The sequence below is a fragment of the Mustela erminea genome, chromosome 4 (genome assembly GCF_009829155.1).
Source record: "Mustela erminea isolate mMusErm1 chromosome 4, mMusErm1.Pri, whole genome shotgun sequence".
Taxonomy (NCBI): Eukaryota; Metazoa; Chordata; class Mammalia; order Carnivora; family Mustelidae; genus Mustela; species Mustela erminea.
This window is the reverse complement of record NC_045617.1, coordinates 56,579,346-56,605,435: the sequence shown is the minus strand read 5'-3', so window position 1 is coordinate 56,605,435 and position 26,090 is coordinate 56,579,346. Positions and strand designations below refer to the sequence as shown.

The following is a 26,090-nucleotide window of genomic DNA, read 5'->3' as shown; positions in this document are numbered from 1 at the left end:
GTGTGTTTCCATAGTTTCTGTCTGTGAGTTCTAGAACCAAAGAACCTCCACAAGTATCTACACTGTAAGTACTTTCTAGAATGACCTTTCTAAAACAAATCTAATCATGTCATATCCCTGTTTAAAACCTGAATAATTTCTCACCATCATAAAAATGAAATCCAAAATCCTTAACAATGATGTTCAGGTTCTTCTAGATCTCACTGGCATGACCTAAATTCCTTTATCTGGCACACCCTAAGCAAACTGAACACCTTGCTGTTTGATAGCTTTGTACTCTCCTGAGCTGGTCTTTCTTCCTTCTCCCTCTTTACTGTGTAGCTTCAATGCATCCTTTAAGTCTCATCTTAGATGCTACTTCTCAGTCAAAACCTCCCTTGACAGGGCCCTTCCCCTTTTCCATGCTTCTGTAGCCCATGTTTCTTTCCTTTCAGCTACAACAACTTCCTATGGCTATTAATATATTCAGTGGCTAGTCTTCCCCACCACTGTGACTGCCTTGAGAATACAGGCCTTGCCTGTACTGCTTAGCAGTGTATCTGTAGCAATAAGCAAAATGCCTAACTCATACAGGGTTCTTAGCAAATAAATGTCAAATGGAGAAAGCCAGTTTGAAGTCTTATTGAAAAAGATGCCATTACCACCATAAAATTTCCCACAATTAACATCACTTGATTTAATTTGCATCATGTGACATTTCTTCAGCCTTTATGAGTATGGTTAGCATTGTATTTATAGAATTTTGTGCTTGTTTACTTATGTTTTTGAAAATTTTTTTTTACTTATGTTTTTGAAAATATTTTTATTAACCTTTTTTCACTTTCTTATATGATGATCTCTGGATTATTTTGAAAGATGATAGCTTTATTATCAGGTACACATAGTTACTTGTACTCAATACAAATCATATGCTTTGCTCCCTAGATTGTAATTATTTTAATTGAATATAAATACGTTTTTCTAAAATGTTTTTAAACAATTTTTAAATGAATACTATTGTATTCCTGTTTTTTACTATCAATTTACTTGTTAAATGATTTTAATTTATATAATGTAAAAGTGACACTCATGCAGCTCCTGTCCAGGTATAATTGATAGAATTAGAGACAATATTTTCCTATTGTTTCCATCAGAATTTATTCAGTGGAAGAAATCTTATTATTATTCAGGTTGGAACTGTAGAATTTCACAGAGACTAGAGCAATGATTTTGGGGATGAAGACAGCCTTGTGAAAGAACTGTAGTATAAAAATGTTGAGGGGGGACAAGGAACAAGGATTCTTGTATTTTGTGAGGAATACTTAAAGACATATAGCTGTCTTAAATGTTCACCTGTTTATCCACATTCTGCAGCTTTATATCCCGATAGGAAAAGGAACTCATCACTGGGGAGCAGATGGGACAGCAGAAGTTGCTGGAGGCTGTGAATATGCCTCCCAGAGTTCAGCACCCAGCACAGCAGGATTCATTGCAGAGGCCTGGGGTGAGCAGGTGCCTGCAGTCATCTCTGATAGCATGGTCCACACTACCACCACCACTATCAACAACAGTAACAAAAGTAAACATGCAAACCAGGTGTCAGGAGAGCTGCTGCTTCCCTGTTTTCAAGTGTGCTTCACGGAGAATTCACCAAAACAATATCCTTGTAAAAAATCCCAACACAACTGAACAGCAAATATCCTTTAAAATTCTTTGTAAATACATTTGGCAAGTGGTCTGTAGACAAAATGATTTAAACATACAAACACCAAGAGTTGCGTTATGGATGTTTTTCAGCAGCTTTTGTTAGCATTCCATAACATCTTATCTGTGATCCATTCAAGATCTCATATGAATAGAGATTAACATTTCAAAAGTATTCACTAACCAAACCTAGCTGAATATTTTTTCTTTTTAAGATTTTATTTATTTACTTATTTATTTTAAGATTTTATTTATTCATTTGACAGAGAGAGATCACAAGTAAGCAGAGAGGCAGGCAGAGAGAGAGGAAGGGAAGCAGGCTCCCTGCTGAGCAGAGAGCCCGATGCGGGACTTGATCCCAGGACCCTGAGATCATGACCTGAGCCGAAGGCAGCGGCTTAACCCACTGAGCCACCCAGGCACCTCAGATTTTATTTATTTTTTTGACAGAGATCACAAGCAGGCAGAGAGGCAGGCAGAGAGAGTGGAGGAAGCAGGCTCCCCGTGGAGCCCATGTGGGGCTCAGTTGTGGGGCTCGATCCCAGGACCCTGAGATCATGACCTGAGCCTAAGGCAGAGGCTTCAGAGCCACCCTGGCGCCCCTGGTTCTCCTTGATTTCACTCATGACTTCTTGGATTTAACATCAACTCTGATTTCTGGAATGAGATCATCAATAGTGAGGGGGAAGAGCTTTAACCAATGGCTCTGCCCCACTAAACCACATGACTTCAAATCTTCTATATTCAGATTAACTCCCATGATTTGCTCCTATGTTGGAGGGCAAAAGGGCAGGAGGTCATACTTTCTTTGCTTCCAGCACTGATACATGATACTTCCTTTTATAAATTGGGAATGATTGGAAAAAAAAAAAAAGAAATGCAAATAAACAATATAAAAGACTCATTTCATACACTTAAAAAAAAATGTGGGTTTCTTATTCAGACTATACATTCACACATAGAGAAGTCTCATGTAATAGTAAATCTTGGGGAGAAACACACTTCAATCTTAAATTTTATATCAAAAAGGAATTTTTTTCTTCAAATTATAAGTCATTTTGATTTTAAATATATACTCACAAGCAGAATTTCTTGAGAGCATAACTGTTTTTTTTTTTTTTTCTTTACCCTTGACCCTATAGTTCAGGTCTTCAGATTGCTATAGGTGTAGTTATGATATAATGTAAATAAATCTAAATAATTAAGCTAGCCTTTCTAAGTAGACTGAACTTATAGAAAGATAAAAGAGTCTGTCTTCTTTTTTAAATCAATTTGACTGGCCATCTTATTCAGTGATGGTGAGTAGAGCGACTTGTTGGAAAAACTCAGTCAGTCTCCACCAGGGGGCAGAGCTCAGTGGCCTTATGTAATCGGCTTACAACACTTTGAGGACTTCGTACAATCCTTAGGCTAATGGTTACTAAGCTGAAATTTATGCCCACACTCTGTCTCCTGTCACAGCTATATTGACTCTCCAAATTCTTTGGATGACCCATGCTCTTTCCTGTATATTAGATAATCTACCAGGAACCTTCTATACCAGTCCTTCCCCATCTCTTCATCTAACTAATAATGCCCACACATCCTTTAGGTCTCAACTCAGAAGTAACTTTCTTAAGATAGTCATCCCTCATTACTTTCTCCCTACCCACACTTATATACATACATACACACCTGACTAAGCCAAGCCCCCAAGACCCTCCTCCCTACAGTACTGGTCACTTCCTTACAACATTTGTAATTCTTGTTTAGTGTCTTTTCCCCACAAGTCTATAACACTAGGGGCAAAGGATAGTGTGTCTCATTCTTAATAGAATCTTGAGCATAGCAGAGCATCTAGGTAAATGCAAAAGGAAGGAAGGACAGAAGGAAGGAAAGAAGAAAATGATGGGGGGGATATAGGAGGGAAGGAAAGGTCTGTGCAAGATCGTAAAATCTCTATCCCAATGGATTTAGAAGAAGTGTATACTCTGTGATCTGGCTGGTTAGACCATACTAAACCTCAAGGTCCCTTTAGTTCTGGATCATGTAGAAGCTATACCTTCTACAGCCTTTGGTCTGTTAAAAAATATAGCTCCTGTTGATTCACTAGGAAGATTCTGGAGCAGAACTGCACCGATGGTGCAACTAAGTGGAGGACACACACTTACTCCAATTGATCTCAGTTTAACAAGGGGTGAGCTATGGTTGATCACATATATTTGGCCCAGGCCTCTGCTCTGTGAGGAGCAAAACAAAACACTTTCTCTGGCAGACAGTTATGTTCCACAAACTGCAGGGTGGAACTCCATGGGTATAAATAAATCTACCTCTTGACCAAGATAATCCTTAACCCTCTTCTCAGTTTGACTCAAAGCTAGACAAGTCTCTTCCTCACTATGGGCCCCTTGAGTTCCCTTTCCTTAGAGCATTTAATTTTTAAAATGCCATTATAAATTCTTTCTCTGTCCCTTGGAGGTATACATTTTCTCCTAGCCTCTTGCCAGTTTTTATAGCAGAGAAATTTCTTTCTCAAGATCTGGAAGCCATCCCTTTGAAGTGTAATCATCAAGAGTGATAGCAAACCCTAGCTCCCCATTTCTGTGGGAAGGTGGGAGCCTAACTTAGATAAATGACAGTTATCAAGCACAGATGGCTAGTCACATTGACCAAGCTCCCCTCGATGTCCTGTAGGGCACTTGCTCACTAGCTCGTCTCAATATTTAAATCCACAACTTTTGTTTCAGCAGAGTGGAGTCAGTGTCTCTTGGCTGTTGGAACAGTCTTGAATAAAGTCTTTTTTGCCTGTGCACTTTTTCTTTGGCACCTGATGGGAAGAGATCACATGAGGTTTGTCCCAGCTCATATGTACACTTGAGTTAAACTGGAGTTACATCACTCATGACCAATGTGAATATTCTAGAAGGTGACCAAATTTAAAACAAAAAAATGATTTCACTGAATAAAATGTCAATTAACTTCCTTTTAGTGAGCACGAGGATTATTTTTATTTGGGGAAGTGGGATTGTTTTCTTTTAATGCTGCTATTTTGGGATAACATTGAGGGGGAAGCATCTCATCACTTCTAGACAATGCAAGTTTGAACAATGTCCAGGCACAAAATCTGTAGTTGCCATGCTTCTAAGCTAAATCAATTTTCTATCCCATTACTGCAGCTCATATAATGGTCTTGACTGCAACCTTGAAACCTTGCTGAGCTCTTATTGTGAAGGTCCTGAGTGCCTGGGTTTTATTTTATTCTGATTTGGACAGCAGCTGATGGGTTTTATGGCCTAAAGAGCACTGGGTTTGGGAGCCAGACTGCTTGGGTCCGTATTCTGGGTCCACTCGGACTTCAGTTAGTTGCTGAACATCTGACTGAGTAAAAGAAAATAGTACAGAAACTCTACTGGATGTCCTTTTCTGACCACCAGAATGATGCCTAGTAAATGCTCAATAAATGTTAGTTCTTGTCATTGCTGCTATCATCACCTTCATTGTCACTTTCACTACTGTGAAAAACAAACAGGACTTCACGATTTCAGAATTTCTACTTTCCACCAAAAAACCCCAAAAAACAACAACAAAAAAACAAGTGACTTACAATAGACTTTCAGCCCTGCTGAATAGACTGACTTACAATAGACTTTCAGCCCTGCTGAATTGCTTCATTCATGCATAATGCTGAGCCCTATTTGTGAGACCTTTGTCTTTCTCTCTCCCTACCCCAATCCCTGAATTTTTTTAGTGATGGATGGGCAGACAGAGATGAAGTCATTGAAGGTTATGAGGTGGAAGCCAACGGGGGAATCACAATAAAGCTGCAGTCTCCAGAGGTCAGGTCATTTGATGATTATTTCCTGAAACTGAGGCTGGACACTAATACAAGGAATCCCTGGTTCCCTGAGTTCTGGCAACATCGGTTCCAGTGCCGCCTACCGGGACACCTTCTGGAAAATCCCAACTTTAAAAGAATCTGCACAGGTAATTCACGTTCACAAAATAACAGCTCAGAGGTTATAACTCTAGCCCCATTGCAACTTGTTGAATGAGAGTAGAAGGTGTCAAGGCTGCAGTTCCAAAGACTGAATTGCCATCTTAATTTATAAAATAGCTAGAATGAGGAGAGTGTGTGTATTACCACAAGGATTCATGTTTCTATATTCTGGAAAAACTGCTTTGGTCCCTGGTGGAGCAAGCTGTAAGAAGAAATAGTGCAGGTAAAGGAAAGGCAGACTGATAATTCAGGTATCTAGTATTCAAGCCAGAGGAAATAGATTTTATTGCAAGCATGCTTAGGAAACGTTAGCTGAAGACATAAGTAAGCAGCACTGGTTTGATCCCTTATTCTTTATGACTCGCTTCAAAATATGAGTCTGAAGAAGATGAGATAATGTTACTCAGGGCCACACCACTTACATGGGTGTATGTGGACATAGGTGGCAAGAAGCTCAACACTCTCATCTGTAAATAGGAGTGACATTTCCTGGTGGGACAGGTAATTCCCATGTACTGCTCCCTGAAGGCATGCCAGGAAAGGACAGCACATTGTTCCAGGTCTTTCAGGGCTTGGTGAACTCTACTGGATATCCTTTTCTGACCACCAAGAACTACCACATTTCTTAACAGACTTCTTAGCACGGTAAGTTTTATGAGTGTTATTACTGCATAGAGACATTGCTGTCTACTGTCCTTTTTCAGTATTGCTTAATGTGGTAAAAATAGATCCCCTTTGGTCTACCGTAGTGCCATTCAAAACCAGTTGTCTATGCTCGGTTGATAGCAGAGCATGATTGACAGGCATTAAAGATGGGGTCACCATTGACTGAGATGGGAAAGACTCCAGGACTCCAAGGAAAGCAGAAAGGATCAGGAGCTACATTGCAGATGGGTTAATTTTGAGAGATCTATTAGTGATGCAGCTGTATATGTCACTTGGTCATTGCATTTTATTGGTAAAATTTAGAATGCTATTTATTAAACATACCTGGATATCTTTTTGCAAGGATTTCCAAGAAAATATCTTGTGACCTAAGCTTTCAAAACAAAGTTAGAATTCTGTAGCCATGTATGTTTTGAATATCATTTTGGGTTTTCAGTTGTCACAGTTCATGCCAATGTCAAGGTTAAAATCTGAACTTGGTTAATGTTCATAGTAGAAAATAATTAAAAAAATGCACATTCATGAATTGCTCTTATATCATGCTTGACTCTCAGCTATTTTTAAGAGCTTCTTAGGTGATTACAACTTTTAATAAACATGTTTATGTTTGCATTTCATTCTGCAGTCAAGGTTAGCAAATATTTCCCTTTGTTCTTAGTTCTAAGGAAGACTGAAGGCTTATTTAACTTTTATATTTGGAACTAATTCATGAAATTTATTGCTCTCTTCTGCTACAGGAATCCTAGAATTTTATCTTTAATTTATCTTCAGCAGTGTTTATGGTATCTGTATGTGTATACATTCATGTAAATTTACTTTGCTCTTCAGTTTTAATGTCTGCATTTCTATGAAATTGGCTTCAATGCTATAGAAGAACAACTGCACTTTCACTTCATGTATCATTCTTATCTAGTTGAGATCCTTGAATGGCAAATAAATTGCATAGTCTTCTAATAAATATGCAGACACATTTATGAAAATTTATGTGAGGAAGTTGAATGAACCCTTCTATACTATCAATAGCTGCTCTTTCCATCACTTGCTTTTACCTCTTCTAATTGGATCATTTTTGGTGTTTTGGAAAGTTTTGATATTGCAGTTAGTTTCCATGGAAACCTTTATTGAGCTTAATCTCGGATGTCACTATTTAAATAAAGAGTTTACATGCAGTAGATTGTTATTTTGAATATTAAGGGTCCTGCGCCCAGGCTCAATAATTTGGGAATCACTGTGGCTAATTCAAAATTACTTCATGCAAAGTCTACATCACTGCTTAATTAGTTGGGCATATCAAGGGATTGGAGATGTGTTGGAAAGGTACTAACTGAAACATCAAAGCCTAACTTTTTTTTTTTAAAAGATTTTATTTATTTATTTGACAGAGAGAGATACAGCCAGAGAGGAAACACAAGCAGGGGGAGTGGGAGAGGGAGAAGCAGGCTTCCAGTGTAGCAGGAAGCCGGATATGGGGCTGGATCCCAGGACCCTGGGATCATGACCTGAGGCGAAGGCAGATGCTTAACAACTAAGCCACCCAGTCTCCCCTTACTTTTTTTATTTATTAAGATTTTATTTATTTATTCGAGAGAGACAGAAGTGGGAGGAGGAAAGAGGGAGAGGGAGAAGCAGGCTCCCCGCTGAGCAGGGTTCTGTGGGATCATAACCTGAGCCAAAGGCAGACAATTAACCTACAGAGCCACCCAGGCAAAAAGCCTAATTAAAAAAAAAAAAAAAAAAAAAAAAGAGGAAGAAGAAAAAATCAATCTTTGTGAGGACAATGGAAGGAATAGGTATGAAACAAATCGAAGTCACTCTCTTCCAGTAAGAGTCTTAGTTGTTTATAGCGTTTGTGTTATGTTTGCAATGGCATGGTGCTTTATCCTTCCTGATGAGAGTTGTGAAAATGATGCCATGGATCTGTGAGAGCATTTGCAAGATTAACCACTGGGTCCAACACTGGTTTGGTCAGTATCTGCCAAATGACTTGGAGGACTTTACTTAATTTCTGAATCAGTTTCTGCATCTGTAGCATGGTAACACTTTACACAGGTGTGAGAATAGAATGAATAATACAAGTGAGATACTTTGCAAATTATAAATCCTAACATAAATGCAAAGTGTTATTCTTAGTGTCATATCTTACCAGAAGGCAAATAAGTATAGCGTGGGTCACTTTATTAATATTACAGGTTTTGAAATTACAAATTTAGCATAACTACATTCCAAGATGTGGAAACTAGAAAAACAAGCACACAATTCTTGATCAACCACCCTTATATCGTGCCAATACAGATACTTTATTTTTTTCTTACTTAGGCTTTTACAATTTTTTTCTGATTATAAAAGTAATACCTACTATTGTGACTATTGTATATAAATTGGAAATATAGAAAAACATAAGAAAGATGATAAGTATTAAGAATTTTCTTTTAAATAACCTCTGTTAATCACTATTAATTTTTAATATATTTCCAGCAAATACACGCTAAATTTTTGGTATATTTTTATCTGTATGTACTTTTAAATCATAAAGTCAGTATTATTTTATATATTGTTTTTAAAATGAATATTGCCTTTTCTTTTAAGTTTATAAATTTATCATTAATTTCTTTCATTCTTCACAGCTACAAAATACTCTGCAGACAGATAAGCCCTAATTTATTTAACTATCTCTTGCTTCCTACCCATTTAAGCTGTTTTCAGTTCTTTATGAATTAAAAAAAAGCTGCAGAAATATATTAAGAAATTCTTCTTCCTAACCATTCCCCCTTTTTTCTCATTTTCTTTCTTTCTCTCTTTCTTTCTTTGGATGGTTTTCTTAACATATATATTTCCAGAAGTTGAATTATTCAGTCAGATGATATGAACATTTCTAAGAAAATAAGACATCTCAGAAGGTAGCTCCTACCAGCACTGCTTACAATTCTATGGACATTTTTTTCATTTTGTTTTGCATAGTTATAATTGTAGTGTACATATAATTCTGCATTTTATTTTCAGTTAGGATTATACTTTACCTTCTTGATGTTGCTGCATGACCTTTTATGCATGGTCATATTAAACGTCCATTTTAATATCTTCATAATACTCTACCCGGTTAATTATTTAGGTATTCTTATATTATTGGTTGCTTCCAATTTTTCTTCATATAAAAAACACTGACTATGATACAGAGAGTTATCATGACTGTTATTACTATTTTAAGATTGTTTCCTCACTATAGATTTTTAAATGTGTAATTATTGGCCTAAGAACATAACAATATTTAGGCTTCTTAAAAAATATGTTATCATTGTCTTGCAATATGGTGATATTAGGATTTGTTGTGGTTAGCAGTATATTAACTGGATGAGTTCACTATGTCCTCACAGATCTTATTCCCACTCCAGTGAATTTATAGCCATAATACTTTCTCCCCTTATTCTTTATACCAACTGGAAACAAGTGGGCACAATACTTTTTAAAGCTGGTATATCCTTGTATTTGGTTATTATCCAAGACATGGATGATATCTGTAATACTCACCAACAGCTCAGGACTAGTAAGATAATGGCAGCTAGCCTGATATGACAAAATTTCAAGACTTCCAAGAATGAGTGCTCTTTTTCTTTAATGAGCTATAATTGATATGTAACATTATATTAGTTTCTAGTTTACTGTATACTATTTGATATTTGTATATATAGTAAAATCATCAATACAGCAGCCTTTTACATCCATATATATATATTTTTAAATAAAATTATATTTATTTGTTTGTTTGTTTATTTATTTATTTTAGAGAGAGAACACATCACATGCATGCAGGAGTGAGGAAGGGGAGGGGCAAAGGGGGAGGAGAAAGAGGGAAAGAGAATCTCAAGGAAAGTCCACTGAGTGTGGAGCTCCCTGTGGGACTCCATCCCTTGACCCCAAGATCATGACCTGAGCTGAAACAAATAGTCAGATGCTCAACTGACTGAGCCACCCCAGTGCCCCTTATCTTTTCTTTATCCATTTATCCATCAAGGAACACTTATGTTGCTCCCAACACTTATGTTGGCTATTATAAAGAGCTGCAACGAACATAGGGTGCATCTATTTTTTCAAGTTAGTGTTTTTGTTTCCATAAGATAAATACCCAGAAGTAGAATTGTTGCATCATATGATAGTTGTATCATTAAATTTTTGAGAAACCTCTATACTGTTTTCCAGAGTGCAGTGCAACAATTTCCATTCCCACCAACAGTGCACAAGGGTCCCCTTTTCACCACATCCTCAGAAGCACTTGCTTTTCTTGTCTTTTGGATGATATCCATTCTAACAGTTATGAGGTGATATCTCATTGTAGTTTTGATTTGTATGTCCCTGATGATTAGTGATATTGAATATCTTTTCATGTACGTGTTAGCCATCTGTATGTCTTCTTTGGAAAAATGTCTATTCAGATCCTCTATCCATTTTTTCACCATTTTTTTTCTTTTGCTGTTGAGTTGTATGAGTTCTTTATATATTTTGGATATTAACCTCTTATCAGAAATAAAACTTGCAAATATTTTCTCTTATTCAGTATACTGACTTTCCATTTTGTTGATGGTTTCCTTGGTGTGCAAAAGCTTTTTAGTTTGATATATTCCCACTTATTTTTGCTTTTTGATATCAAAATCCAAAAAGACATTGCCAAGATTTTCTTTTAGGACTTGTATGGTTTCAGATCTTATTTTCAAGTCTTTAACCCATTTTGAGTTATTGTGTGTGTGTGTGTGTGTGTGTGTGTAAGATTTCATTTTTGTGTGTGTGGCTGTTCAGCTTTCCCAAAACCATTTATTGAAGGGACTACTCTTTCCCCAAACATAGGTACTCTTGCTCCAGCTTAGAGACCGACATTCACAATTTTTACATTGGTACTAATTTTTATAATATATTTCCCTCATTATTAGGTTTCTTTGGAGTTTCCATTTTTAATTAATATACCATGTAAAGTACAATAAGATTGGTCCAGTATGATTCCATCCAGATTAAGATAGTCCATGAACTGAGACTGGCTCCTATTTAATATAGTCTTTTAGGTCTTGGGAAATAACTTCTCTTTGCCTTTGGAAGTTTGATCCCAATGCCAATATGCATGCCTGAAGAATATCATTTGCCTTTACCCAAGAAATTGGAATATTAGCCGTAGTTTGTAGAGGGCTTCACAATTCGCCACCCCTCCCTATAACCATGCCCTTTGAAATATGACCTTGCAGCTCCTCCCATTATGAAGTGGAATTTTGCTCTCTACCATTTGAATCTCAATAGAATTTATAGTTTATTAGTTTCAAGTCCAGGTTTTAAGAGGCTTAACCTACTATTATTCTTTCTTGTGATCCTCCCTCAGCTGTATATAGAAGCCTGAGTTAGTTTTCTAGAATGTGAGAGAGAACTTGGAGCAGAAACGGGATGATCTCTTAGTTGATAAACCCGTCTCCAGCCAATACACTAGCTGACTGTCGACACATGAGTGAGCCTAGCTGAGATAAGTCATGTCCAGCCCAGAGTAGCAAAACTTCCTAGTTGACTCTCAGATTCATGAACTAAATAAATACTTGTTGTTTTAAGCCACTAAGCCTTGGGGTGGTTTGTTATGCTGCATTATTGTAGAAATTGGTAAGTGATTAAAGGATTTTGATAGCCCTATAATCCATGATCCTCACATGGAGCAATAGTTGATTTAATTTAGGGAACATAATTTCTCAACCTAATGCTAGAATTCTCAATCTTTTCCCCCTTCAGGAGGAATGATACAATACTGTACCCTATATCTCTGAAGCAAAGCCAAACATTTTTATGATTCTACAATGACGATTTAAAGCCCCCGATCCAAGGCAGTAAAACTATTCTACTTTGGAATTCTGGAAGTGCTAACAAATGGGACACAATTACAGCTGAGCCAAACAAACATCCCCAAAACAAAAAAGTTAATAGGTTCTCACACAATGTGCTGGTAGAAATTGCTTAATGGACATATGTTTTAAAAGCTTTGGATGCTGCTTTACTCAGTTTGGGATGCTATAACAAATTACCGTAGGCTGGGCGGCTTAAACAACAAAAGTTTATTTCTCATTGTTCTGGAGGCTAGAAAGTCTATACTTAGGGTGCCTGCATGGTAGGATTCTGATGAGAGCCTTCTTCCTGCTTTCCTCACATGATAGAGAAAAAGAAAAGAAAGAAGTCTCCTAAGTGCACTAATCAGATCATAAGAGGTACACCCTTAAGACCTAATTACCTCCCCAAACCCTATCTCCAAATATCATCATCACATTGGGTATCAGAGTTTAAACATGTGAATTTGGCAGTGACACAAACATTCGGTCTGTAATAGATCTATTTATATCTTTGCTTGAAAGAATGAAAGTAAACTGACCTTGTGTCACTTTTGGATATTATAATTTCTCAGAAAACCTCACACAGAGATGAAACTGAAAATAATATCATAGTATAAGCATAGTCTGGGTCTGCTTAACTCTTAATACTTTTGATCTGCCCTGTCAACTGTGGTAACTACTAGCCATGTGTATTTTTTATATTTAAATTTAAATTAATTAAAATGAAGTTAAACACTCATTTTCTTAATCTTACTAGTCATATTTCATATGTCAACAACTGCATGTGGCTAGTGACTACATCTTGCATAGCACAGATGCAGAAAAATTCCATTATTACAGAGAGTTCTGCTGAACAGTGCTTCGTTCTAATTTTCTTCTTCTCCTCCTCCCCCTCTTCCTTCTTCTTCTTTTTAGAGAGGGGCAGGGGAGGGGCAGAGATTGAGGGAGAGAGAGAATTTTAAGCAGGCTCCATGACCTCACAACCCCAATATCATGACCTCAGCCAAAATCAAGACTGAGATACTTAACCAACTGAGTCACCTAGGTACCCCTGCATTCTAATTTTCTAACCCCATAAATGCAAGTTTGTTTGTTTGTATGGTTATTTGGATCTAATTCACAATTTAATGTTCTCAGCATGATCAACTTGTTGAACATCCTAAGTACAACAGCTGAAAGATGTTATGAGCCACAGCTTCCACCTTGCTTCTGTTTCCCACAGAGCTTCCAACCAAAATAGGGCAGACTTATTTTTTTGAAGACCAGGTATATCTTCACTCACCTATTAAGGTTCAGGATAGTTTATTCTTCCATGTCATTTTAATAATTGAATGGATTTATAGAAATGTGTTCTATCATTCAAAAGACATAAAGATGGACTCAGGTACACACGTTTTCTATCATTTTACTTTATATTCATCATGATTTTGTTTTGAAAGGGCTTAAATAATTTTTAGCATCAAGCAGATATGGACTTCAGGTATAAAAATGGAAATTTTTTGAGGCCAGCAATGCTTATTGTAACAGTGATCAGTTGTTATTTTATCTTTAATAGAAATATCTCATTTACAATTATGTAATGTTGGATATGTTAGTGAACTTTCTGCTATGTAAACTAGTTACCTAGAGAATGGCCTAAGGTTTATTAGTTTAATTTATTAATAAATCCTTCAATTAGATTAATTTCTCCTTATTGAACAATTTATATACTTCCAAAATTTAATGCTTCCACCTATGGTCTAGCCTAACTTCTAAACAAATTTGAGAATGGGTATTTTTAATGATTAAAATCTATGGCTATTCTTTATGAAGAGTTCACCTTGATATAAAAGGCTGCTATATATTTAGATATTCCCAAATGGCTACATATGGTATTACTCTATATCATATAAGTTGTATTGCTTCTCATCAGGAGAATAGTTTCGCATTTTACGTCTTGTGCACATTTGCTGCTGGGAAAACTTACATGAAGTAAAATCATAATTTCAGCCATCATAAGAAGTTAGTCTTTTCATGATGGGTAGACCAAACATACTTGGCATATGGCCCATTTACTTTTTTTCCTGTATTTTTATATTCTTGTTGAGGTACAATTGACATACATAAAACTACACGTATTTAAATTGAACTATTTGACAAATTTTGACATGTGTGTATACCCATAAAATCATCACCACAATCAAGATAATGAATATATCACTCCCCAAATTCCTTTCTGTCTCACTGAAAATTCCTCCCTCCCCCTGTTTCCCACCCCTCTCCTCCCTCCTATTCACATGCAATTTTCTGTCACAGTAGTTCATTTGCAATTTCTACTTTTTTTTTTTTTTTTTAAAGGTTTTGTTTATTTACTTATTTGAGGGAGGGAGGAGGAAGAGGGACAAGCAGACTGTGTTGAGTACAGAGTCCTACTTGGGGCTCAATCCCATGACCTTGAGATCATGACCTGAGCTAGGATCAAGAGTTGGAGCCTTATTCACTTGAGCCACCCAGGCACCCCCTACTCTTTCATATGAATGAGACTGTGTGCTGAGAACTGCTTTCTGTCTGCATTCTTTCACTCAGCACAGTTAATTTGAGATTCATCATTGTATTGCAGGTATCAACAGGTCATTTTTTAAAAATTGCTGGGCGGTGTTCCATTAACTGGTCATAACAAAATTTGTTTATCCTTTTACCTGGATGTGGATTTGAGTTGTTTCCTGAACCAAGTGGCTAAGAACATCAAGAATCTGTTTGTTAGAATTCAAGAAACTTTTGAGCTTGTTCTTGAGGATGTTTCATCATTCCATTATTTCTGCTGTGTGGAGGTAACAGTTAAGGTGAAGGAGAAGATAATTCTGTATCCATATCCCGAGCCAAGTTTTGGGTTATTATAGCTACTAAATATGATTCCTTATTAGATGCTATAAAATGGAGGTTGACATGTCTCTGGACAAATTCTTCAGTATGTTCTCTGGAGGTAAATTCTCTAGTGCTAGCTTTTTTTTTTGAAAACTAACCTCATACCTGAAGTTATTATATACATTTGTGCCCTAATGAGTGGGGTACTATGTAATCAACCTACCAGTTACATTTATAATTTAGGTCCTGTGTCTCTGGGCCACTATAGCACATTTGAGTATTATAGTATATATCCAGGAGCTGCTTGTCAAACCTCACGCCAAAGATCTGTGTAAAGTAGTGATAAACCTGCTAACATAGTCACCTGTGCCTCTGTCAATGTCATGTCATAATTCTATATGGCCATTCTATTTAGTTACTAATTGAATGTTCTCTGGAGTATCAGTGGCTGGTAAACAGCATTATTTGTGACCACAAATCCTTATAGAAGTTCGATGGGCATCCATGGGTACTACATGGGACAAGTATTAAAATTTGTTAGAAATATAAAAAAATTGAATCCATAAGTACTTACCTCAAATAGATTTGGTCTAATAATGTGATCAACAGAACACTGTTATCCAATCCATTTGGATAAATTAATAGCCCAGATCCTAAGATGATATGAAGAAGAATCTTATCCTTTAGAGCAATGATTCTCAAGGCTGGCTTATTAAAGTCATCATGAAAGCTTTTTAAAAAGGCTATCCAATTTATGTAAACAGAAATGTCTGAATAACACACAGCATGTTTTGTTTGGGAAAAAGAAAAAGTTACTTCACAGTACCAAGTTCTCACACCACATCAACTGAATCAAAATCTCTGGAGTGGAGCCAACCACTTAGGTTAAGGACAGGAAGAAATTCATAGTTAAAATTTATGAGCCTTTTAGCTCTTCTTTTTTTTTTAAATTTTTAAAATTTGGAATTATCTCTCACTGTCCAAGTTGAGAGCTTGCCAAGGTTTTGGCTGTGGCTATGGCAATTGCAGTAGCTAATGAGAATTTAGTAATTTCTCATGCTGAATGAATCTCTTCCGTTTGTTTTATTTATTTATTGGTAGGCTTGTTGAAGCATTAGCATTCCAAAATCAGTAAGTCATGGCTATATACTCTTTTTCTATGTCCAGATTGGGCAATTATGAGATGTATTAATTTTCTATTGCTGCCATAACAAATTACCATAAAGTCAGTGCTTTAAAATAATCCAAATTTATTATTCTACAGTTTCATGGGCATCTTGGTGGACCAACAGGTCCACCACAGTAGATATTTAGACAGAGTGAGGGATTAGCTTTCTAATAGCTACTTCCTTCGCTCTTTTGCAGCAAACCTGCTCTATTAACAGTTGCAATGAGAAAGGACATAACACTTTAGGTACATATTTAAATACCCAATTTCATTGTATTTCTGTGAAAGGGAGAACATCTAGACCATTAAGACATGTGCCTCTGGCTGACCAGAATGGCATCTGAATGCATGGACACTTTCCTTTATATTTCTCTAATCCCTGTTTTTTCATTTTCCATTGCTGGATTTGTTCTTCTACACTCCCAAACACTATGCTCTTACCACAGAGAAATAAAGAACTAATTTCTTGGCTAATTGAAATTTTTGTATGGCCATATGTGTCCTTACAGATATTTTTTGTCCAGCTCTCAGTTCACTTCATATGAATGATTTTTATCTTTCTCCCATAGATATGCATCAAGATATCAGCCATTCTCCAGGAGTCTTGCTGTATCTTAAAGCTAGAGCCTAACTAGAGTTTTAGTATCCTCTCTCATCAGTTGTCATCATTTGAAAGATTTATGGGTGCCAAATTAATTCCCTCAAAGATTTTATTACAAAAATAAGAGTTTTTATTTGGTCCTTGCCATGAAGTTGAGTTTTCATTTGTTCTTTGTAGCATAAACTTCTTCTGTTTTATCTGTTAAGAGTTGGAAGTGAGGGGCACCTCGGTGGCTTGGTCGGTTGAGCATCTGCCTTCAGCTCAGGTCATGATCCCAGGGTCTTGGGATGGAGTACCACATTGGGATCCTTGTTTGGCAGGGAGCCTGTTTCTCCCTCTTGCCACTTCCCCTGCTTGTGTTCTCTCTCTCTCTGACAAAGAAGTTAATAAAATCTTTAAAAAAAAAAAAAAAGGAGTTGGAAGTGAGTCAATTTCATTTTTATCTCTGCCCATTTAATATACCTACCTCCTTGCTTAAACATGCAACCTCATTTAGTAAAATACCTGCCTTCCAAGTTATTTTAAGAGACAATGTTACTGAATGTTTTGCCGCTGAATAATAATGGATTTATGTCTTTTATGACACTGGTCATAGTCTCCTCACCATCTGCTGCCAGTTTTTATAAGCCTCATACTTAATGATTCGTTGTCATTTTTAATGTATTTTTTTAAAATTATACTCCATGCCTAGCGTGGCGCCCAATGCAGAGTTTAAACTCATGACCCTAATATCAAGACCTGAACTGAGACAAAGAGTCAGATGCTTAACTGACCGAGCCATCCAGGTGCTCCTTATGATCATTTTATTGTTGTTTCAGCTTTCCCCTACTTTTAGGTATTGATTCCCTTTTTGGTTAGGTTAGGTGAGGATACATACTATAACAGATAATCCCTAACTTAATATCTTTCAAGAAGAAAAAATTATTTCTTGTTCTTGCCATATGTCTATGACGTATGAGTTAAGAAACTGCTCCATGTCTTCTGCACCTAACACCCTGTCTGATAGACCAACTTCAGTCTGGAACATTGATAGTTGTGGTAAGGAAACAGAATGTGACCAGTGTGATCTGGAGTTAAAGCTTCTGCTAAAAGTTATACATGTCGCTTCAGTAACATTTCATTGACCAAAGCCAGTCCTATGGTTCAACAAAATATCGATGGAGAGAAGATACAGAAACCATCCTAAGGTATCTAATATTTATGGGTAATAATATAATCTATGAAAATATTTAATGAAAATTCACACTGCAGCTATTTATTTAGGAGGTTGATGTATATAAAATGTATGTTTAGAATTTTTGGTTTTGAACTCACTTAAACCTTTAATTGGCAGGATTACCTTGTCAAAATGCATTTTCATGCACTTCCAATGCATTTTTGCATTCCTTCTTATTTACCAGGAGCTAAATTTATTGTAGAAATTTTTATTAAGACAGTGAATGAAAAATTCAGAACTCCAAGACCAAGAGACATCAGCCAAAAGGGCTTATCAACAAAATGCCTTTCTTTTCTAATCAAGGTAGGATTAAGTAATAATTAAGTACTTCTGTACTGAGATTTCATGTTTCTGCTAGTGAAGACATCTTTATTTAGAGGCTTTGGAAATTTAGAGCTTATTCCCATCTTAGGAAGAACAAAAAGAACGTGATTCATGTATAGTCAGTTATAGCCAACTACTCTCTACTTAAGGCCCCACCTCTCATGTTTAACCTACAATGATTGACACTCAAGAGCAGTTTCAGGATTTCCTTTCTTATGTGGGACATGATAAGTCAACATTACTGCTTAATAACACATATAGTTCTTGCAAAAAAAACCCCTCGTGTGCAGAAATTCTTACAGCATAGTACAAATGTCATTGAAGACCTTGGGCTTGTATTTTCCCCTTATAAAGAGATTAATTTACATCGTCTTCTAGGAATAAAATGTCCTTAGCCTTGCGGCACTGTGCTCTCTTACTGATATTTTTGCAAGTCTGTATGTGCAGAAAGTAAGAAGAAATTGTCATGTAGCAAATGGTTAAGAATCCCCCCATTCTGTGCTCTAGCCTTTCCCTATGGGATTCTGCAGAAGTCCCTGGCACATTATTTTTAGGCATTATACTTTTCAAAATTCCCAAAATAATATGTGAAAATTAGTGTCATAGTAATTCTTATCTTATCATTACTAAGGCAGAATATTTCCTCAGCTTTTATAATTTTTCAAAATTTTAACTTCTGTACCTTCTTTACTGTGCTGTCAGATTACCCTTTCTTAAAATTAAAATTATTTTGTTTTTAAAATTCTTATTATAAAACTTGTACTTCTTCATTTTAAAACCTTTACACAAAATAAAAGAAATAAGTCCTGGCCTTTGAGTCCTCAAAATCATGTCATTAGTGACTTACTCATTTTGTAGGAAAGTTTAGGTCACAAAAGCGTGTATTTTAGACTCTACCGTGATGTGAACAAGTTAAGAAAGTGGTCACATAGCTATTAGAATGAGGTTTGTTGGAAAGAAAACATACAAACAAAAGCTAAATTGTGTTTTTGAGATACAACTATGTATCATCATTTTTTAAAAAAAAAAAAAGGTGACATGGATTAATAATAAAAATACAAACAAATGCAAATAAAAGAGGTACAATCTTTCCATTATAAAATAAGTAAGTCAGAGAATGTAATGTATAGCATGGTGACTATAGTTAATAATATTGTGTTTCATATTTGAAAGTTGCTTAGACAGTAAATCTCACAAGTTCTTATCACACACACACAAAAAAGGATCAAGATATAGGTTGTAGGAAATGTTCAGAAGTCTTCTAGCTATTTGGAACAGCCCATATAGACTTAAGACATTATGAAAAACTGGGCATAAGGCTAGACTATTTAACTAAAGGTTATGTATACATATTTATATTCATTTTATGCATTAATACCTACACTTTTTCTAGTAATTATTTAAGGCAATCCAAAAAACTTCCAACGATATGACTTTTTTCAAATTAAATGAATAGAAAATAAATATTGTAAGAAGTTAGTTATGGTATAAGATATGATCCCTTTTATATGGCCTTGACTTTCTTTAATATACTTTTTTTTAATAATAGTTTTAGATTTACAGAAAAACTGTGAGGAGAGGACAGAGAGTCTATATATCTGACAATCAGTTTTCTGTATTATTAACATGCTATGTTAGTATACTATATTTGTTATAATTAATAAAACAATAGTGACACATTATTATTAACTGAAGTCCATATTTTATTCCTATTTTCTTGCTTTTTATCCAATGTCCTTTTTTTTTTTTTTTTTTTCTATTCCAGGATACCGCCCAATGGATACCACATTACATTTAGTCATCATGTTTCCTTAGGCTCCTTTTGGCTGTGACAGTTAAAATATGACTTTTTAAAATATGGAAATTTTGCAAAATAAGGATAGGGGAAAATCAGATAAAGTCAAAGTTGTGATTAGAGACAAAATAATACATATTATGAGATTAGGTTCTGTGGCTAGAGATGGGAAACAAATGTGGCTTTCAACCTCAGTGTCCAAAACATATGAAAACACCAGTTGCTTATGATATTTCATAGAAATGGAACTCTTCCTGGTATAGTCCTGAGAGAACTTTCTCTTGGTGTCATAATTAAGACTTTTTAATATCCTAAACATCTTCCTTAACATTATGTTTATGGAAAATTTAAATATGTCTTATTAAGGCTATTTCCTATATTATTATTATTATTATTATTTTGTATTATCTTAAAGGTGGGCCAAGTCATGATGACTAAATGCATTTTAGGTGTCTGAGGAGGGACAGCAGTAGGGTCAATGCAGTACAGTTATCTAAACTCATTGTGGGATTGATCACTTACCCTAAACTGCTCTTCCTACACGGCTTTTTCCAAGGATTCCAAGGAGAATCAGATAAATCAGTAGAGGCAATATTGATGATTTCAGTTTGGATCCTTCTCACCCACCTCACCCCAGACTTTCCCTCATCATCTTTGTTGATGCAAGACAAACAAAAGACTTTAAACATGGATACTTGAAAAGAACTCTCCATGGGGGTGATTTAGAATAGGAAGACTAAAGTTCAGGTTGGTGAAAGTATGAGGGCTGGGTTTTGAGACAGGTGTTCCAGGCACCTCACAGATTGAGGGATAGCTGCCTGCTCTGTCTTTCCTTGCTTTACACTGCATTTGTTCTAGCTCAGGGGCAGCTGTTCATAAAAATCAATTATATTTTCTTTAGCTACATTTGTGTACAGTGCAGGATTGCAAAGTTTGAAGGTATCTTTTCTATGCAATTATAATATGCCAGATAAGATTTTCTGTAATCACAATTACTTATATTCTTTAGATTTAACATTTCTCTGTGGGGAGTATTGCTAATTAAAGTACTGCTACAATTAAAATAGAAGTGTGACCTACTGTCCTTAAGCTTCTTCAAAATATCACATACATCCCTAACTCCTACTCTGGCCTAGTTCTGTACACAAGGTTTAGTAGATCCTTATTTGATTTCCGACGTTATTCCTTGATATGTGTGACTATGGAAAAATTTTCTAACATTTTGAAGTCTCATCCATAATATGGGAAGTGTATACCAGTGTTAAAGGGCAAAGATTTAAATTAAATGAAATAAATTATGTGATGCTCTTATACAAATATTTAGATAGTATTACTGTCTTAATGATGTTATCTATCTATGTACATATATACATACATATATATATTTTTAAATTATTTATTTATTTATTTGACAGAGAGAGACACAGCGAGAGAGGGAACACAAGCAGGGAAGCAGCAGAGGGAGAGGGAGATGCAGGCTTCCTGCTGAGCAGGGAACCTGATGCCGAGCTCCATCCCAGGAACCTGGGATCATGACCTAAGCCGAAGGCAGACACTTAATGACTGAGCCACCCAGGCACCCCCATAAATATATTTAAAACCATTTATTTATCTATACATGATATATGATATCCAGCTTATATATCATAATTCTTAAATCATTGTGCCCTTTTCATGTTTGTCAAAGGTTTAGCTGGTATTTCTTTCTGCTCTTTTGAATTCTCCAACTTCCTTGCTGTCAGATATATTCACAAGCTTCCAGGATACTCAGCTTAGGGGAATTTTATTGTTTTTGAGAAGTTGGGAATTTTATCCCAGCCTTTTATTTGATTCCTTACCTGAGGAGAAAGAATCCCATGACTCAAAGAAGGATACTAGCTTTGACCTGAGTGACCATTCATCTCTAGTAGGTCAGGTGAGGTTAGTGATGTGGGGCTGACTAACCTGTCCATCTGTTGGTATATACCATGTAAGTGGACCCTTCCAATCCCACTTTCCCCGACCTTGGACCATCACTTACCTGCTCATCTTTGAACTCTCCCTAGAGAGTCTCTGTGTTTCTTACTGGGATTGTCAAACTTCCCTCTAAGTCATAGTTTTCTTAAAAGTTATAAATGTAAGATATACTTTTACATTCCCTCCCTCGCTAGGCACAATGACAAGATGAGTGTGTAATATAGTGAGTTGAATGAATGGATGAGTGATGAGATTGGGCTTCACTCAGAGATTCCCCGGCTCAAATGTCTTATTGTCTGAAAACTCCTATTACTTATTATACCACCAGTGCTTTCTTGGTTGGACGCATGTGACTATCTTGAATGCCACCTTATGTTTCATAGTGGAGGACAGGGCCCTAAGGAATGAGCTCACACATTTTGTGGAGGACTGGGGCCCAGAGCAGTCAGGGTTCTGTGATATCCTTTTTTCTTGACTAAGGTAGGGTATAGAGGAGAGAGGGCATCATGAAAACATTGATTAAGAGTTTGGGGACCTCAGATGAAGAGATCAGAGGTATACAGACACAGAGAGAGGCCCCCAAAGTGAATATTCTCAGACTTTTAAACATAACTTTAAATGATTTCTCTACAAGTTATTTCTCAAATTTTCCAAGTGTTCATTCTGACCAACTTACCATGTCAATGTCAAGCAAGCTTTTTATTAGCTTCAGGGGTAAAAACAGTGCAAAACTATTTAAACTACAAAGCTGGTTTACCAAATTGTGCAACAGGAAGTTTCTTCAATGAAGGGATGGGTGTGTGGTCATGACTACGCAACTGAGGAGTGCTGTGCCTCCCTTCAAATCCACTGATTAGGAAGGAAAATTTTGAACACTCATGGTGCATTGGTTTCTACTTTTCCTGTGAAAAGAACCTTTTTCATTGTCTTAGATACAATCATTTTATTTAGTTTGGGGAATAACTCAAGAGACAGAGAACTTTCCAGAGAAAATCCGTGTCCTTTTTTTGTTTTTGATGACTTTTTCTTTTTTTCTTAATTGAGACTTCTTTTTTAGAGCAGATTTAGGTTCACATCAAAATTGAGAGGAGGTACACAGATTTCTCCATATACTTCCTGCCTCCACATACATTGCCTGCCCCATTATCAACACCTCCATCACAGTGGTAACATTTCTTATAATTGATAAATCTATACTGACCCATTATTATCACTCAAAGTCCATAGTTTACATTAGGACTCACTCTTGGTGTTGTACATTATATGGGTTTGGACAAGTGTATAAAGACATATACCACTATTATGGTATTATACAGAGTATTTTCACTGCCCTCAAAATCCTCTGTGGTCTGCCCATTCATCAGTCCACACTCCTCCCAGCCCTTGAAAACCACTGGTCTTTTTACTGGTTCCATAGGAATACATCTGACACTCTCATCATCTTATCAAATTTGTTTTCACTTTTTTTTAGATTTTTAAAAATTTTATTTTTGCCTGTGCACGAGCATCAGCAGGGGGAGGAAAGAAAGAAGTAGCTCTTAATGATAGTTTCCTTTCTCTTTTTTATATTAGGATATTAAAGAGATAAATTAATGTCATCTGTCCGATAAGTTTTAAACAAGGCTTTAAAGACCACTTGAAACCTCCTAGTGCTGGAGCTAAATGTTAAAGCTGCTAGAATTAAACAAGTTACCAGGAATTAAAGAACGAAAAAAAAAAAAAACCAGACAAAAATTGAGAGGCAAAATAACCTTCAATGCAGCAACCTCTTAGAGAGTTCTAGTCAATACAAAACTACCTGATTCAAGTTGCAGCTATTAAAGTCAACCCAGAAGCAAAGTGTGGGAAAATATGAGAATACACACCTGATGTTCTTCATGGAAAATTCTCTGTTAGGGACAAGCCTTATAACCACTGAATTTGTTGTTTTTGTTTGGTAACGGCTATTAAAGATTTATTATATATTTTCAGAATTATGTTGGTGTCCCCAGTACAAATTTTTTAAGCCATGGTTGTCTAGTGGATGTGTTATTGTTAAGCATTGAGACTGTAATTGCTCTTGAATTTCTTTGGGATCGATATTTCTTTGGGATCGGTATTTAGGGCGATCATGTAACTTATTGTCCAAACTGGGCCACTTTCAAGAGTGAAGTAATGATTTTGGAAGCACAGTTGTAAAGAAGACAGACTGGTCAAACACTGATGTTTCTTGAGTCACATTGGTCTCTAACTATATCTGTTTACTGATATTATTTTGGGTAATACATATACATGTATTACTCATACAAATACATATAACATGAAATACATGCACTTTGTATATATACATACATAAATGTACAATAATCAGTAGACTACTGTCTACTGATTTTACATTTATCTAATGTTAGTACTAGCTATTAGTTTTTGGATTGTTTAAAGAATATTCAAATAATGAGTTCATGATAATCCTGCCAAGTAGACATGAATCTCACCATTTACAAGTGAGAAAAGAGCAGTGGTATCCAAATGCCCTCCTGATCCTTGTTCTCTCTGTTACTCTCAGTGGCAGTGTGGGTGCAGATACAGAAATCTACAGAAGCAGCACTTTTCTGGTGGCTGACGAGAGGGCATCCTAATATGGGCCGGAATTATTGTCCAGTTGTTTTGGGGCTTCTCCTTAGGATCCTTCCAGATGAGCACAGCTGTCTTTCTGAGTAGAAGTACTGACACCCAACCTTTTAACACCAAACAATGACAAAGCTCATCCGGTCAGTGTTCATCATACAGCCAGCCAGAAAGCTAGGCACTCGTTTTCAGGAAATATTTGTGATTCACACGCCTTTCCAGCTTGTGCGTTTGTATAAATCTGAAGCGAGCACATGCACTTCCCTACCCTGCAGGTCCGCTGGGTCTGCACATGAAGGGGGCGCCACAATCAGGAAGAACTCTCTCTCCAGCTACCGCCCCAGCTCAGTGTGAACTGGCATTTGGGAAGGTGCAACATAGAAAATCATCTGGCCTTTACAGGGCCACTTTCTTTGCCATAGCAACTGTCTCAGATAATGTTGCAAGGATCTATCACTGAACAAACAGAATATGTTACAGGTTTTCCTGTCCCCCCCCTCTAAATCCTATGTTTTCATGAACAGTGAATAGAGAATTCAAACTAATAATATTGTCACTTGGTGGGAAGGTGAAAACACTGTGGTTCCCTGAGCTTTAGTACCTTTTCATAACCCTAGTCGCAGAGTTTTTAGTGAGAAAGGGATTTTATGATCCAGTGTTCTTTGGTGCGTTAACTGTTACAGACCACAAGGGTATCATTAAATCATTACCTTTTCTAATAGAATAAATAGAATCAAATAATTGTAGTTGACTATGTTTATTTACCTTCAAAAGAATACCTGCCTAACTACTGCAGATCCAACAGAGTGGATTGTGAAAATAGCTACCTTGATTCTAAGCAGTAATCTTGTTCTGACTGCTAAAGAACAACACGGGCTACAAATAGCTGCCTGAGTGAGGCAGCACACAAGGCCTCCATGGGGGTGGGAAGTGACTGCGTACCTTCTGAAAACAGGAAATTCATGGTGGTTGGAGGGAAGGGTTGGCGATTTTATCTGCTGCCAGTGAGGTTGGCTATTCTGCAGAGTGGTAGAGCAGAAAGAACTCTGGACCAGACCTGGGACCCAGACACAGTGCTGCTATCATGTGTCAACAGTGCATTTCCAATAAGCCAGGGAACTTTGATAAGGATCTAGACCTCCTTGGGTCTTAGTCTCCTAATTAAAAAAGAAAAAAAAAAATACAAGTGGGTCAGATTATCTTTCTGAAGATCTCTTGCCCCTCTAAGGTTTCTATGCTTTGCTTTTTCATTTCTACATTTACTAGTACTTGGCAAAGCCATTCACATAGATTATCTTTCTACTGTTTATGTAACTCTATGAGATAGGTTCTATGATCACCGTTTTTCACATGTGAAGACTAAAGTTAAGTCACAATTGGGGGCTTTTTTCACTTCAGTTAATTCCTCTTG

At 36.4% G+C, this 26,090-nt stretch overlaps 1 protein-coding gene across 5 annotated transcripts in view; it reads left to right on the top strand.

Annotated features, from left to right (window-relative positions):
• GRM1 (glutamate metabotropic receptor 1) overlaps positions 1 to 26,090 on the top strand; it is a 407,487-nt gene that overhangs the window by 297,338 nt on the left and 84,059 nt on the right. For all 5 annotated transcript variants that reach the window (XM_032339302.1, XM_032339304.1, XM_032339306.1 and 2 more), the window contains exon 5: positions 5,411 to 5,646. In XM_032339302.1, the coding sequence (XP_032195193.1) occupies positions 5,411 to 5,646 (236 nt within the window). The remainder of the gene's footprint in view (positions 1 to 5,410; positions 5,647 to 26,090) is intronic.